General features: G+C 41.9%; 1 protein-coding gene across 1 annotated transcript in view; it reads left to right on the plus strand.

Moving 5' to 3' along the window:
• LOC132234599 (putative coiled-coil domain-containing protein 144C) overlaps positions 1-394 on the plus strand; it is a 53988-nt gene extending 53594 nt beyond the window's left edge. The window contains exon 13 of the mRNA XM_059695707.1: positions 182-394. Within this exon, the coding sequence (XP_059551690.1) occupies positions 182-394 (213 nt within the window). The remainder of the gene's footprint in view (positions 1-181) is intronic.
• Positions 395-14096: the final 13702 nt, after the last annotated feature.

Genomic DNA, 14096 nt, shown 5'->3' on the forward strand with positions numbered 1-14096 from the left:
AAGAATGATTAACTTTATAACTCAGATTTAATTCAGTGGACATTGATGATAACTATTTTAAATTTCAGCTTTTTTCACACTTAAAGCTGATCTCTGAGTTGATGACTCAAAGCTAAAGAAAACAAATATAAGTGTTCAGCTTATAATTACTTTAAGAATGTATCTTTTTTATTTGCTGTAGAGACAAAGAGCATCTCAAGAAATGTCAGAGCAGATGATAAATGATCAGGCTTCAACAAGTCACTTGGAACTCAGAAATAAAGAACTGGAATCAGAAATCTCTAAAGTGCAAACTTCTCAAGATGATATCGAAAGAGAATTGGAGAAATATGTGCGACTCTGCCAAGAAGAATTGGAAGGCAGAAAGTTACTGGAAAATCAGCTAACTGACTAAGTCAAATGCAGAATCAGAGAAAATAAATTTAACTCATTAATTAGCCTCTAAATTTTACACATAGTTACTATTGGGCCAGGTTCATAGATTAGTAGGGCGGGAAAGCCAACTAGGTCGTTTAACTTTGGAAAGTGATGTTAGTAAATAAACTTACCTTTCAAATGTCCCTCTAAGACAGTTTCATCTCTCCCCCTTTTTTTGCTTTTACCTGCCTTTATTTTCCCCACTTAATATTTCCATGTAGTTATCTGGGTCTGCTACTAGTCTTTAAGCTGAGTCTCTTGAAGCTCTAAAATTTAAACAGTGATATTATTATAAAACTAGTGGCCCAGTGCACGAAATTGGTGCACAGGGGAGGAGGGGTTATCCCTCAGCCCAGCCTGCACCCTCTCCAATCTGGGAACCCTTTGAGGGATGTCCGACTGCCAGTTTAGGCCCGATCCCTGTGGGAAATCCCCACAGGGATCAGGCCTAAACCGGCAGTCAGATAACTCTCTCACAATCTGGAACCGCTGACTCCTAACTGCTCACCTGCCTGCCTGACTGATAGCTCCTAACCACTCTGTCTACCGGCCTGCTCGCCCTCAGCTGCCCCTCCCCACCAGCCTGATAACCCCAACTGCCCTCCCCTTTTGGCCTGATTGCCCCTAACCACCTCTGTCTTGGCCCCACCACTATGACTCTGTCCGGACAGACATCCAGAAGGTCTCCTGGTCTAATTAGCATATTACCCTCTTATTAATGTAGAATGAGGCCTGGTGCATGGGTGAGGGCTGGTTGGTCTGCCCTGAAGGGGATCTCAAATCACGATGTGGGTCACCTTGGGGGGCGTGGCCAGCCTGGGTGAGTGGCTGGGGTGGTTTGCAGGCTAGCCAAGCCTCTGGCTTTGTCAGAAGGTCTTCAGAAGGTCTCCGGTCTAATTAGCATATTACTATTTGTTAGTATAATTGCTTGTCAGAAGTCCCCTAAATAGAAATAGCTAAGATAAAAACTAAAACACAAAGGGTTATGTTACTCCAACACATTCTGGTACTTGGTATATTTACTTTCTTGATTTGTGAACTTTGTTATTATCAATAGACTAGAGGCCCAGTGCATGAAATTGGTGCACAGATCGGGTCCCTAGGCCTGGCCAGAGCGATCAGGGCCTATCAGGCTTTTGGGCTTCCAGCCTGGGCCTCCCTTAATTCCTCACCACCCCCTGGTGGTCAGCACTCATCATAGCAAGTGATCAAATGCCCAGTCTTCAGTTGAACTCCCAAGGAGACGCTTTGCATAACTAGAGGCCCAGCAAGCAAAATCACACAAAACCCAGACCCACCATACCGGCAAGACCCCAGGCCCGCCGTGTGAGAGTAGCTCGCTGCCTCCGCCGCACAGGCCGCAGACCCTGACTCTGTGCCAAGTGACTGGCAGGCTGGGGGGAGGGAGTGAGAGGTGCTCCATGCACCTCCTGGTGACAGGTTGTTTGGCTGTTCTGGCGTTCCAGCATTATGGCCACGGGCCTTTTATAACATAGATAGATGGCCGCTGGAGCTGTTTTCATTCATTTGATCACCAGCCAGGATATCTGTTCTCCCTTACAGGTTGTTGTTCTAAATAATGCCTGGGTGTTAAATGATTAATATCTCCAAGGTAATGAGTGTATTGTACAAGGGTGGTGAAGGCAAATGTTTGAGAATGTCTTTGAGGACTTTTTTTTTAAATCTCTGAAGTTGCTACTAAATATGTCCAAGGGCACCTTAAAAGGTCTTGTAAGTACAGCCCTTCCAGAGGCAGCAAGTATTACCTGATAAGCCGTCTGCATCACTGATAGCCTCCCCACTTTGGATTAAGTACTTAGTTAGGAACCCCCTCCCCCCACTGCCTGGAAACATAAGTACTTTTTTAGAAAAATTAAGAACCTATACTTGAATAGAGCAGATCTGTTCTGACACGTTTTCATTGCTAAAATGCTATTTAATGGGCAATTCCATTTACTATCCTGGCGACTTAAAAAAATTGCAAGTCACTTAGAGAAAAATAAATACTAAGCATTTGTTGTTTACAGTTTTCCTAGGACTAAGGAGAAGCTAGCAGAAGTTAGCAACAAACTTTTCTGGGAGAAAGAGCTCAGCAAGAGAAATTTTATTCCAAGAGAAAGCCTGGGGATTCCTACCTCAAGTCCATGCACTTCAACTTACCACAGGTTAGTTATATTCTCTTTTTTCCTCTTGGGTTTCAGATTTCTGATATAATTCTTGTGTTTCATTTGGTGAAATTCCGAGTTTCTTAATTGACTAGTATACACTAATAAAAAGTCTTAATTATTGTGCTAATGTAGAAAGGAGACAGAAATTTTACAATCACTTTTAAGTCCCTGGATCTCTAATTTGCAAGAGATACCTATCATTAACTTTATTCAATTAATATGCCTAAAGTGACACATTTTAAACTTCTTAAAAAGCTGCATGTCAGTTTGATTTTAGAAATTATATATTCTTGTCTAATAAGCAGTGGTGTACTTGGAGATGCTTTGGCTTACTTTCTAATTGATTTTAAATTGGTGATGGCTCATAACCATTTTTAAGTTTTGCTGAACCCCAACTTTTCCACCCCTACGCATAAGTGAATGATTAACATCTAAATATTTAACCATTTATGGATGTTTGCTACTTAAATGAAATGGAGATAAATCATTTTAATGAATTAAATAAACTTGTAGCACTAAAAGGTTAAATTTCTCTCTTTAAGTGAAAATGTTTGTCATCTTCTTAGGTCAAAGGACAGTGTTAATTGCTATTTACTTCAGCATTTTTATTCCAATTGTTATAAAATGTCTTGCTGAGCAGCTGTACATTCATAAAATAGTTAAATTTAGCAAATATTTGAATTTTTATTTTTAAATTTATGTATTAATATTAAAATTTTTAAATGATGTGTACTTAGGTCTGTTTATCTGGACAGCACTAGAATAATTGATGACTAAGAAGGTAATGATAGGGAGTCTTGAAATAGCAACTAGCTTTCATTGTGTATCAGTGCTATTAAAATATTTCTCCTTCATCTTATTATTGACTTCTTCAGCAGCAGAATTTCTGTTTGGTTCTTTTTTATACTTCTCATCTCTTTGGTAAAGTACTCCTTCTGTTCATTCATTTCATTCCTGAGCTCGTTGAACTGACTTTTGAGTTTGCTTGTATCTCGCTGAGTTCCTTCATGACTGCTATTTTGATTTCTCTGTTCATTTAGATCATAATCATCCAGTATTCTGAGTTTCCTTCTGGAGAATTATCATTTTCTTTCTGTGTTAGTGTTACTATGGTGGTCCAGGCTGCTTGATGGGTTTTTCCTCTGCTGGCACATTTGAAGTGCTGAAACACTTTTCTTAGGAAAGTTGTGATTTTCACAGTTCAGCAGGTTGATAATTTCAGGTCTTTCTTTTGTTTTCCAGTAGATGGTGGTATAGCGCAGTTTTTCTTTTCTCTTACCAGTACTACTGAAGCTTGGGGAGGGTGTGCAGTGAGTCAAGGTGTATGAGGCTTACCCTTGGACATGGGAGTGGCAGCCTGGGTAACTAGGGTGGTGGGTGCCAATGCTGTATCCTGGTCGCCTGGGCCTCAGGGCACCCCGTGGGGGGAGGTGTGGGTGCGGCCAGTTGAGGGGAGCCCGTTTGTGAGCCCACTGAGCTGCTGCCTCCTTCCCTTTGGCCACTGACAGCATTGTTCTGTGGCCTGGAGGCTGGAGACTTGGCTCTGCTGCTGCTACTGGTCTGTGATGGTGTGAGCACAGCTGCAACTGGGGAGGGATCTGGATTTGGGGTGGAGGAGGGACTTCTACTGGGCAGTGGTGTGGGCACTGCACCCTGCCTCCCCCACCAGTACTGTGTTTGCTAGGGCTGTAAGTTCAGCCTTGTCCTTGGAGAACTGCAGGAGGGGCCTGTCCCTGCTCCTCTCTCCATCCTGCCTCTCCTGCACATCCCAAGACGCCCACTATCGAGGTGAGTAGAGGTGCCTTTGTTGGGTTCTAGGTGTTCCACTTGTTGTAGATTTAAGAGGAGACACACTTTGTCATGATGCTGACGTCACACACTGAAATACCCATTTCAATCAATGCACGATGGTTTATGGTTTTAATTATGTTTTTATGGTGTTTTCCATGCAGGGAAAGGTAGCACAGGCCTGTGCTAAATGAGACTTCAACCTCTTTTTCTCAGTTTGCTTCATCATAACACAACATAGAAGAGCAAAGCTAAGAATTTCTAAACAGCCTTTAGGCCAAATACAGTCTCAATTGTTACAAATTTGTAAAACTGGGCTACTGGTACAAAAAAATCAAATGCTTTTGTAAATTGTTAAGCAAAACTATGATGCAGACTTGAAATGTCCTCACCAGAAAATCAGAAAATGTCTCATTTTGCAAAATGGAGAGGTAAAAGAATGTTAATGCAGAAGCAATGCAAGGGAAGATATTTGTGGAAATGTTTTTGTTTAATTAATATTTTGGGAGGAATGAGGTGCTTACTCTTAGTATTTCTATATAAATTGAAAAAAATAGTTGATTTTAAACTTAACATTGTATTTTCAAGGTATACATAGTTTCCTTGTGGGGCATTGGTTCACCAAATCATGCTGGACTCAGGAAGAGAGAGTCTGAAGCACCAATCTATCAAGATATAGAGATAGGTCACCAAATTTCTATAGCAGTTGGGGTTTACAAAATTCTTAGACTTGTGGAAAGAAGGTGCTTTGTAGAGTCACTGGGAAGGTAATTACTGCCATTAGGAAAACAACTAATTCTATGAGAGATGGTAACATGTCTAAAATAATAGAAAGGGGTGGGTTTTGGGATGGGGCATTATAAAACAACAGACTTCTAAAGATTATTGAACTATGATTCTAAAGAATAAATGTTACAAATACATCAATATTGAATGTGTTTATCAATCCCCTTTATTTGCAAAGTTTAAACATTTTGAACTATTCCTACTGTAGTGCTCTGTCTTTTCCGGCATTGTTTTTCTAACTTTAAGCACAATCTACTCTAATAAAAGAGAAACATGCAAATTAGTCATCCCTCCGCTATGCTAAAGCCATGCTCACAATCCACAATCAGCAGCCATGCCCACCAGCCAATGAGGAGTTAGTATGCAAATTAACCTGATAAAGATGGCGCGTAATTTGCATACACAGAACAGAGTGGGAGAGCTGGCAGCTTGGGGGGACGTGGCTCCCTCAGTTGGGGAAAACCAAGAGCCTGGGAAGCACCAGGAATTCTGGGAATAGTAGTTTTGGAGGCAGCCCCAGGACCTGAAGTGGAAGCCCAGAGCAAGGGAAGCACCGGGAATGCTGGGAACTGTAGTTCTGATGGCAGCCTCAGGACCAGAAGTGGAAGCCCAGAGGGCAGGGAGCACCAGGAATGCTAGGAATCCTAATTCTTCTAGAGACTAGAGCATTAGTTCTCAACCTTCTGGCCCTTTAAATACAGTTCCTCATGTTGTGACCCAACCACAAAATTATTTTCGTTGCTACTTCATAACTGTAATGTTGCTACTGTTATGACTTGTAATGCAAATATCTGATATGCAGGATGGTCTTAGGCAACCCCCGTGAAAGGGTCATTCGACCACCAAAGGGGTCGCAACCCACAGGTTGAGAACTGCTGCACTAGAGCAAAGTGAGCCTAGAGCAAGTTACTGTTGAGGCTGGGGATGGAGGTAAAGCAAAGGCGAGAGACATAAGTAAAATCAGAGTGTCTAGGAAAAATTAAAGGGAAGATATCCTAAAACTTCCTGGAAGTCTCCACCAATGAAGCAAAGAAAAAAAAATGCCTCTATTAATCTGTGAGCAACAAACCAAACTGGGTTGGGGGTCTCAGACAATTCGCTCATATGATTGCAAAGACAGACAGAAACTCCCGGATTAGAGAGGGCTCCCCTGAGGGATCCCAGATTGGAGAGGGTGCAGGTCGAGCTGAGGTTCCCCCCAGGCTGCCAGCCCCCGCCACCCGACCCAAAGTACTGCTCCAATTTGTGATTTCAGTTCTCTTCACGTTCATGATATTTAGGTTTGTTGCCTTTGGCGTCATTACATGGAGGTGAGCCTTGCCCAATTCATTCCATTGTACTGGTATAGATTGCTACATATCTGATTTGTTAATTCTTACCATCAGTTTTCACATTCTAGTTTAATTCTGGATGTTTGTCCAATACATCAGAAGTGATTTCACAGTTTTATATAACTGTGTTATTTAGTTTATTATGATAAGTTACAAAAGTTAAAATTAGCTTGAACATACATATTACTACATTTTCTTGCACTTGGAATTGTTTTCTTAGAACTGAAAACTTAAAAATTTATTCCTGATAATTTTATAACGGATAGAATTTCTCTGATTTCAAAATTTTTTATATTCAACTGTTTTTCAATATTTGTGTTCCTAACACAATGCATGTCACATAGTTCCTCATTATCCTTACAATCTGTGTTAAATAGGGAGGCTCAATTTTACATTGATTGATTTTGGACTTTCGGCTCATTTCTAAGACTTTCAGAAAACATTAGAACTCTAATAATTTATGTAAATAATTTTTTCTATTTCTCAAATGTGTATTCAGTTAACAACTCTTGCTATACAAATACATAAAAACTAAAACAGTTACTATTCCTAAGACTTTAGCTTTGCACATGGCAGACAGAACATTGTGTCTCCACAAAATGTTGAGTCTCAGTGCTTCCCCATGAAACACAGACCACGTGTTTACATCAACAAGGCAGTGCCTTTCTACTCTGAATTTTACTTCTTTTCAAACTCTCACAGTGGTGATGCTGGTTTCTCAGAAGGCAGAAACAGAGCTTAACAAACTTGTTTATCACATGAATTATATGCTCTATATGATTCCTCATGTCTTCACTTTATTTTGTCCACTTAGACAATTGCCCTGTAGTCATTTTATCTTTTAAAGGCAACAGATAATTGCTCAACTTCTTCCTATGCATTTTTTCATTCATTTTTCTCTCTACTTAATGTTTCAGCTCCTTGATCAGCAAATTTTTCCTCAGTTTTTTTCTGCAATAAAAAACATGTTTTTGATATTTACAAACTGATAATGTATTTCCTTCTCACATTAACCTGTTTACAATTAGATAATGAATTGCTATAGTTTAAATGTGCAAATGTACTTGATTTTATTATGTTTAAATTACACTTATTTTTATAACATTTAAAATAAGGATGATATCAAAATTTAACTTAAAAATATCAGCCCTGACCAGTTTGGCTTAGTGGATAGACCATCTGCCTGTGGACTGAGGGGTCCCAGGTTCGATTCTGGTCAAGGGCATGTGCTTTGGTTGCAGGCACATCTCTGGTGTGGGGTGTGCAGGAGGCAACTGATCAATGTTTCTCTCTCATCGGTGTTTCTACCTCTCTATCCCTCTCCCGTCCTCTCTGTTAAAAAATCAATAAAATATCCTATCTAATAAAAGAGAAACATGGTAATTAGCATACGACCACTACCCTTCCCATTGGCTAATCAGCAAGATATGCAAATTAACTGCCAGCCAAGATGGCGGCCGGCAGCCAGGCAGCTTGAACCTAACATGAGGCTTGCTTGCTTCAGTGACGGAGGAAACCAACATTCCTCGCCTGCCTTGCCGGCCTCTGAGCCTGCAGTTTGAAACATTGTAAGAAATAAAGAAGGTAAACAAAACCCCAGAAACCTGCTTGCAGCGAGCTGGGATCTCAGAGCTGGAGTTGATACATTGTTTTGATTATAGAACACAAACAAACCAGATACCTGCTTTCAGCAACAGAGGCCTCAGAGCTGGAGTCAGAGCTAAAGCTGGCCCAGAATAAAAAAAGAAAAAAGAAAAAAAGGAGCAGTTGGGAGCTTTAGTCACCCGCCAGCCTGAAAACAGTTCTCAGCCCCTCACCCAGACTGGTCAGGCACCCCAGTGGGGACCCCCACCCTGATCCAGGACACCCTTCAGGGCAAACCATCCGGCCCCCACCCATGCACCAGGCCTCTATTCTATATAGTAAAAGGGTAATATGCCTCCCAGCACCAGGATCAGGGGAGCTGCGAGGCCTCCTGGCACCGGGATCAGCGTGACAGAGGGCAGCGCCCAAACCCCCTGATCGTCCTGCGGCTCTGTGTGTGACAGGGGGCGGGGCCATAACCTCCTTATCCACCCTGCTCTGTTCATGACAGGGGAGGACACCCCAACCCCCTGATCAGACCTGCTCTGTGCCTGATAGGGGGGAGCTCCCCAACCCCCTGTTTGCCCTGTGGCTCTGTGTGTGACAGGGTGCGGCGCCCCAACCACCCCCTACCTCCCATGGGCCCTGCTCTGTGTGTGACGGGGTAGAGGCATAATCTCCCCATCGGCCCTGCCCTGAGTGTGACAGGGTGCAGCACCCCAATCCCCTGATCCACCCCGCTCTGTGTGTGACAGAGGGCGGTGCCCCAACTCCCCTATCGGCCCTAGTCTGTGAGTGACAGGGGGGAGCTCCCCAACCCCCTGATCAGCCCTACTCTGTGCGTGACAGGGGAATCTCCCCAACCCCCTGATGGGCCCTGCTCTGTGCTTGACAGCGGGGAGCTCCCCAACCCCCTGATCGACCCTGCTCTGTGCATGACAGGGTACGGATCCCCAACCCCCCTTATGGGCCATGCTCTGTGCGTGACGGGGTGGCGCTGCAACCTCCCCAACGACCCTGCCTTGAGTGTGACAGGGGGCGGTGCCCCAACCCCCCAATCAGCCCTACCCTGAGCGTGACTGAGGGTGGCATCGCAACCTCCCAATCCGCCCTGCTCTGTGCATAACAGGGGGTGACGTCCCAACTCCCCAATCAGCCCTGCTCTGAGCCTGACCTGGGGTTGCACCTAGGGATTGGGCCTGCCCTCTGCCACCCGGGAGCAGGCGTAAGCCAGCAGGTCGTTGTCTACCAAGGGATCCCAGACTGCAAGAGGGCACAGGCCGGACTGAGGGACCCCCCTTTCCCCCCGAGTGCATAAATTTTTGTGCACCGGGCCCCTAGTATATATATATATAAATATCATTAGTTACTGACCATATATCACACATGGGAATGTAGATGTGTCTGTTGTTTGTATATGTGTATCAATTGGTCTCAAAAAGAGAAGGCAACATTATTTTTCAACCTGTAATATCAAATGTAATAGAATGGTAGCCTATCAATAAATTAGTGTTAAATGAATGAACATATATTTGCATTTTTTGTGTTTTGCTGTTGCTGTTGGCTTCTCTGCATTTTTCTTTCAAAAATGTAACTCCCCTCCTTAAAACGGGGGATGTTTGAACAATGTACATTAAGTGTAAAGTCAAGGAAGGAGAAGACATTTCTGTAAGTGTAGCGTGGTCATCTTTCTTGTTGGAGCTGTGCTGGGGTAGATGGCAAATGACAGCCCTGTTTCCCTTTTGAGATTAGATCATAGAGTCAGGCAGATGGAAATGGACTTACCAGCTTGGTTACTCACACATAGTAAGGAACTGGAAAATGTGGTTTAGATGTGGGGTCACAGGACCTCTGAACACTCATCCCAAATCAGGCAGTTTCACACCCAGTTGTGAGTGGAGGGAAGAAATACCTGACACCTGTCCCTGGGCAGGCAGCTCCCTGAAGAGATGAGAGCAGGCCCAAGGTCATGTGACTGTGGGCAGCCATGTCTTTTCAAAGAAGTGTTTGGGGCTAAGCAAGCATCTTCAGTTCCTTCTCTCAAGTGCACACATCAGATAACTCTTCCGTCCCCTCTTGAGGAAGGTAGAGAGAGCCTAAGGCCTCATGTGGAGACTGAAAGGCAGAGAAGTGAAGGTGTTCCTATGATTTCTGATGGGGTTAAGTCATAATGGAAATTCAGTTCATGTCTTGTGTACAGACCAACTAAGGATGAAAGAGCTTGGGCAGAAGTATGCCAAAGAGTAAAGAGAAATCTGTTCTGTGTTTTAAATTTTGCTATAGATAACCCCCAACACAGATAATTCATTTGTTGGTTAATTTTGGTAAACCAAGTTTTATTTGGAGGGAATGGATAGTTCCTTTAAGGAAGAATTTTCTTAGTTTAACTAAAGATTGTCTCCTTCATGTTTCTTGTCCTGTGGCTAAATAATCTGTGCTTTATAAATTGAGTGTCATGACTGCTACAAATAGGATTTATGATATTAGTTTCTGTTCCTATATTTTTACTCATTGCTTAAAAATCGATAATTGAGTTACAACGCTATTATTTTGTGTCTCATGCTAAAACATTATTGAGCTACATGACAGTTTTACAGATTCATTTTCTCTGACTTATAGTTAAAGTTCTGTTTATTTTTCCATGAATATGAGGAAGGAGCTGGCTCAGAACCTTAGGCCTTAGAGCCCTCTTTGGGCCTGCAGCTAATTGGTTTTCTGACCTCAGGCAACCTGTAATCTCTCTGAGCTTTTGTTGCCTCTTAGGACAAATTAGGAACTTGGACTAAGTGATTTTCAGTGGTTATGCTTATACGCCTGCAACAAGTCCTCCACTATCCAAAAGAGAGACAGGACCCAGAAAGTAAATGAAACTCTGAGTAACCAAAAGAGCTGCCACGAAATAAAAACATTAAATATTGTGCAGTTTATTCAGGGGACATTAAACCCTTCAAGCAGAATTGTGTATTTGGAGACAAAGTTTCAAAGTTTGTTTATCTGGTTTCTCAATTCCTAACATATTAGAAATGACAATTAAGGGGAGGTAGGAAAGACTGGCTGCTAATGATAGACAAATTGACATTAGCAAGGAATACAAGAAAGAAATAGAGCATGAAGGAAGATATACCAATTCCAAATCCTAGCACTTTGTTCATACTTATTTTTTTTTATTTTTTTTTTCTCTCCAGACACCAGGGAGGGACCGAGGGAGGTTGGCTCCAGGGTGTGTCTGGCCCGTCTCACCCAGTCCCACCCCGCTGGCCACCTTCTAATTAATTTCCTTGCAATGTGTACAAATCCATGCACTGGGTTACTAGTATGCATATAAGTTCTTTGGTCAATCTTTTCCCACTCCCCCAACTCCCCCTTAGATTTTTTTTTTTTATTGCTTAAAGTATTACAAAGGGTATTACATATGTGTCCATTTTATCCCCCAGCCCTAGACAGTCCCCTAGCCTCCCCTATTCCCCAGTGTCTTATGTCCATTGGTTATGCTTATATGCATGCATACAAGTCCTTTAGTTGATCTCTTACCCCCCTACCTCCTGCCCCCCAACCCTCCCCGGCCTTCCCGCTGCAGTTTGACAATCTGTTTGAGGCAGCTCTGCCTCTGTATCTATTATTGTTCAAAAGTTTATAATGGTCTCTATTGTCCATGAATGAGTGAGATCATGTGGTATTTTTCCTTTATTGACTGGCTTATTTCACTTAGCATAATGCTCTCCAGTTCCATCCATGACGTTGCAAATGGTACGAGTTCCTTCCTTTTTACAGCAGCATAGTATTCCATCGTGTAGATGTACCACAGTTTTCTAATCCATTCATCTACTGATGGGCACTTAGGCTGTTTCCAGATCTTAGCTATGGTGAATTGTGCTGCTATGAACATAGGGGTGCATATATCCTTTCTGATAGGTGTTTCCGGTTTCTTGGGATATATTCCTAGAAGTGGGATCACAGGGTCAAATGGGAGTTCCATTTTCAGTTTTTTAAGGAAACTCCATACTGTCTTCCATAGTGGCTGCACCAGTCTGCATTCCCACCAGCAGTGCACAAGTGTTCCTTTTTCTCCACATCCTCTCCAGCACTTGTCGTTTGTTGATTTGTTGATGATAGCCAGTCTGACAGGTGTGAGATGGTACCTCATTGTTGTTTTGATTTGCATCTCTCGGATGATTAGTGACTTTGAGCATGTTTTCATATGTCTCTTGGCTTTCTGAATGTCCTCTTTTGAAAGGTGTCTATTTAGGTCCTGTGCCCATTTTTTGATTGGATTGTTTATCTTCCTTTTGTTAAGTTGTATGAGTTCCCTATAAATTTTGGAGATTAGGCCCTTATCAGATATGACATTGGCAAATATGTTTTCCCACAGAGTGGGTTTTCTCGTTGTTTTGTTGATGGTTTCTTTTGCTGTGCAGGAGCTTTTTATTTTGATGTAGTCCCATTTGTTCATTTTTTCTTTAGTTTCAAGTGCCCTAGGAGCTGTATCAGTGAAGAAATTGCTTCGGCATATGTCTGAGATTTTGTTGCCTTTGGATTCTTCTAGAATTTTTATGGTTTCCTGTCGTACATTTAACTCCTTTATCCATTTTGAGTTTATTTTTGTGTATGGTGTAAGTTGGTGGTCTAGTTTCATTTTCTTGCATATATCTGTCCAATTTTCCCAGCACCATTTGTTGAAGAGACTATCTTGGCTCCATTGTATGTTCTTGCCTCCTTTGTCAAATATTAATTGAGCATATTGGTTCGGGCCGATTTCTGGGCTCTCTATTCTATTCCATTGATCTATATGCCTATTCTTGTGCCAGTACCAGGCAGTTTTGAGAACAGTGGCTTTGTAATACAACTTGATATCTGGTATTGAGATCCCACCTACTTTGTTCTTTTTCAGGATTGCTGCAGCTATTCGAGGTCTTTTTTTATTCCAGATGAATTTTTGGAAAGTTCGTTCTAGATCTCTGAAGTATGCTGTTGGTATTTTAATGGGTAGTGTGTTGAATTTATAGATTGCTTTGGGTAGTATGGCCATTTTAATGATGTTGATTCTACCAATCCATGAACACGGTATGTTCTTCCATCTGTTTATGTCTTCCTCTATATCTTTTTTCAACGTCCTGTAGTTTTCTGAGTAGAGGTCTTTTACCTCTTTAGTTAAGTTTATTCCTAGGTAGCTTAATTTTTTCGGTGCAATGGTAAATGGGATTGTTTTTATAATCTCTCTTCTGAAAGTTCATTATTGGTGTATAGAAATGCCTCAGATTTCTTGGGGTTAATTTTGTATCCTGCTACATTGCCAAATTCATGTATTAAGTCTAGTAGCTTTTTGATGGAATCTCTAGGGTTTTGTATGTATAATATCATGTCATCTGCAAATAAGGACAGTTTTACTTCCTCTTTTCCAATTTGGATGCCTTTTATTTCTTCTTCTTGCCGAATTGCAATGGCTAACACTTCCAGTACTATGTTGAACAGGAGTGGTGAGAGGGGGCATCCCTGTCTTGTTCCTGTTCTTAGGGGAAATGGTGTTAGTTTTTGTCCATTGAGTATGATGTTGGCTGGGGGCCTGTCATATATGGCTTTTATTATGTTGAAGTATGATCCTTCTACTCCCACCTTGGTGAGGGTTTTTATCAAAAATGGGTGTTGAATTTTGTCAAATGCTTTTTCTGCATCAATTGATAAGACCATGTGGTTTTTTTCTTTCAATTTGTTTATGTGATGTATCACGTTTATTGATTTGCGGATATTGTACCATCCTTGCATCCCTGGGAGAAATCCTACTTGGTAATGGTGTATGATCTTTCTGATGTACTGCTGGATCCGATTTGCTAAGATTTTGTTGAGGATTTTGGCATCTATGTTCATGAGGGATATTGGCCTGTAATTCTCTTTCATTGTGTTGTCTTTACCTGGTTTTGGTATTAGGGTGATGCTGGCTTCATAGAATGAGCTTGGAAGTGTTCCTTCCTCTTGAATTTTTTGTAGTAGTCTGAGGAGGATAGGTTTTAGTTCTTCTTTGAATGTT

The sequence above is a fragment of the Myotis daubentonii genome, chromosome 1 (assembly GCF_963259705.1).
Source record: "Myotis daubentonii chromosome 1, mMyoDau2.1, whole genome shotgun sequence".
Classification (NCBI taxonomy): Eukaryota; Metazoa; Chordata; class Mammalia; order Chiroptera; family Vespertilionidae; genus Myotis; species Myotis daubentonii.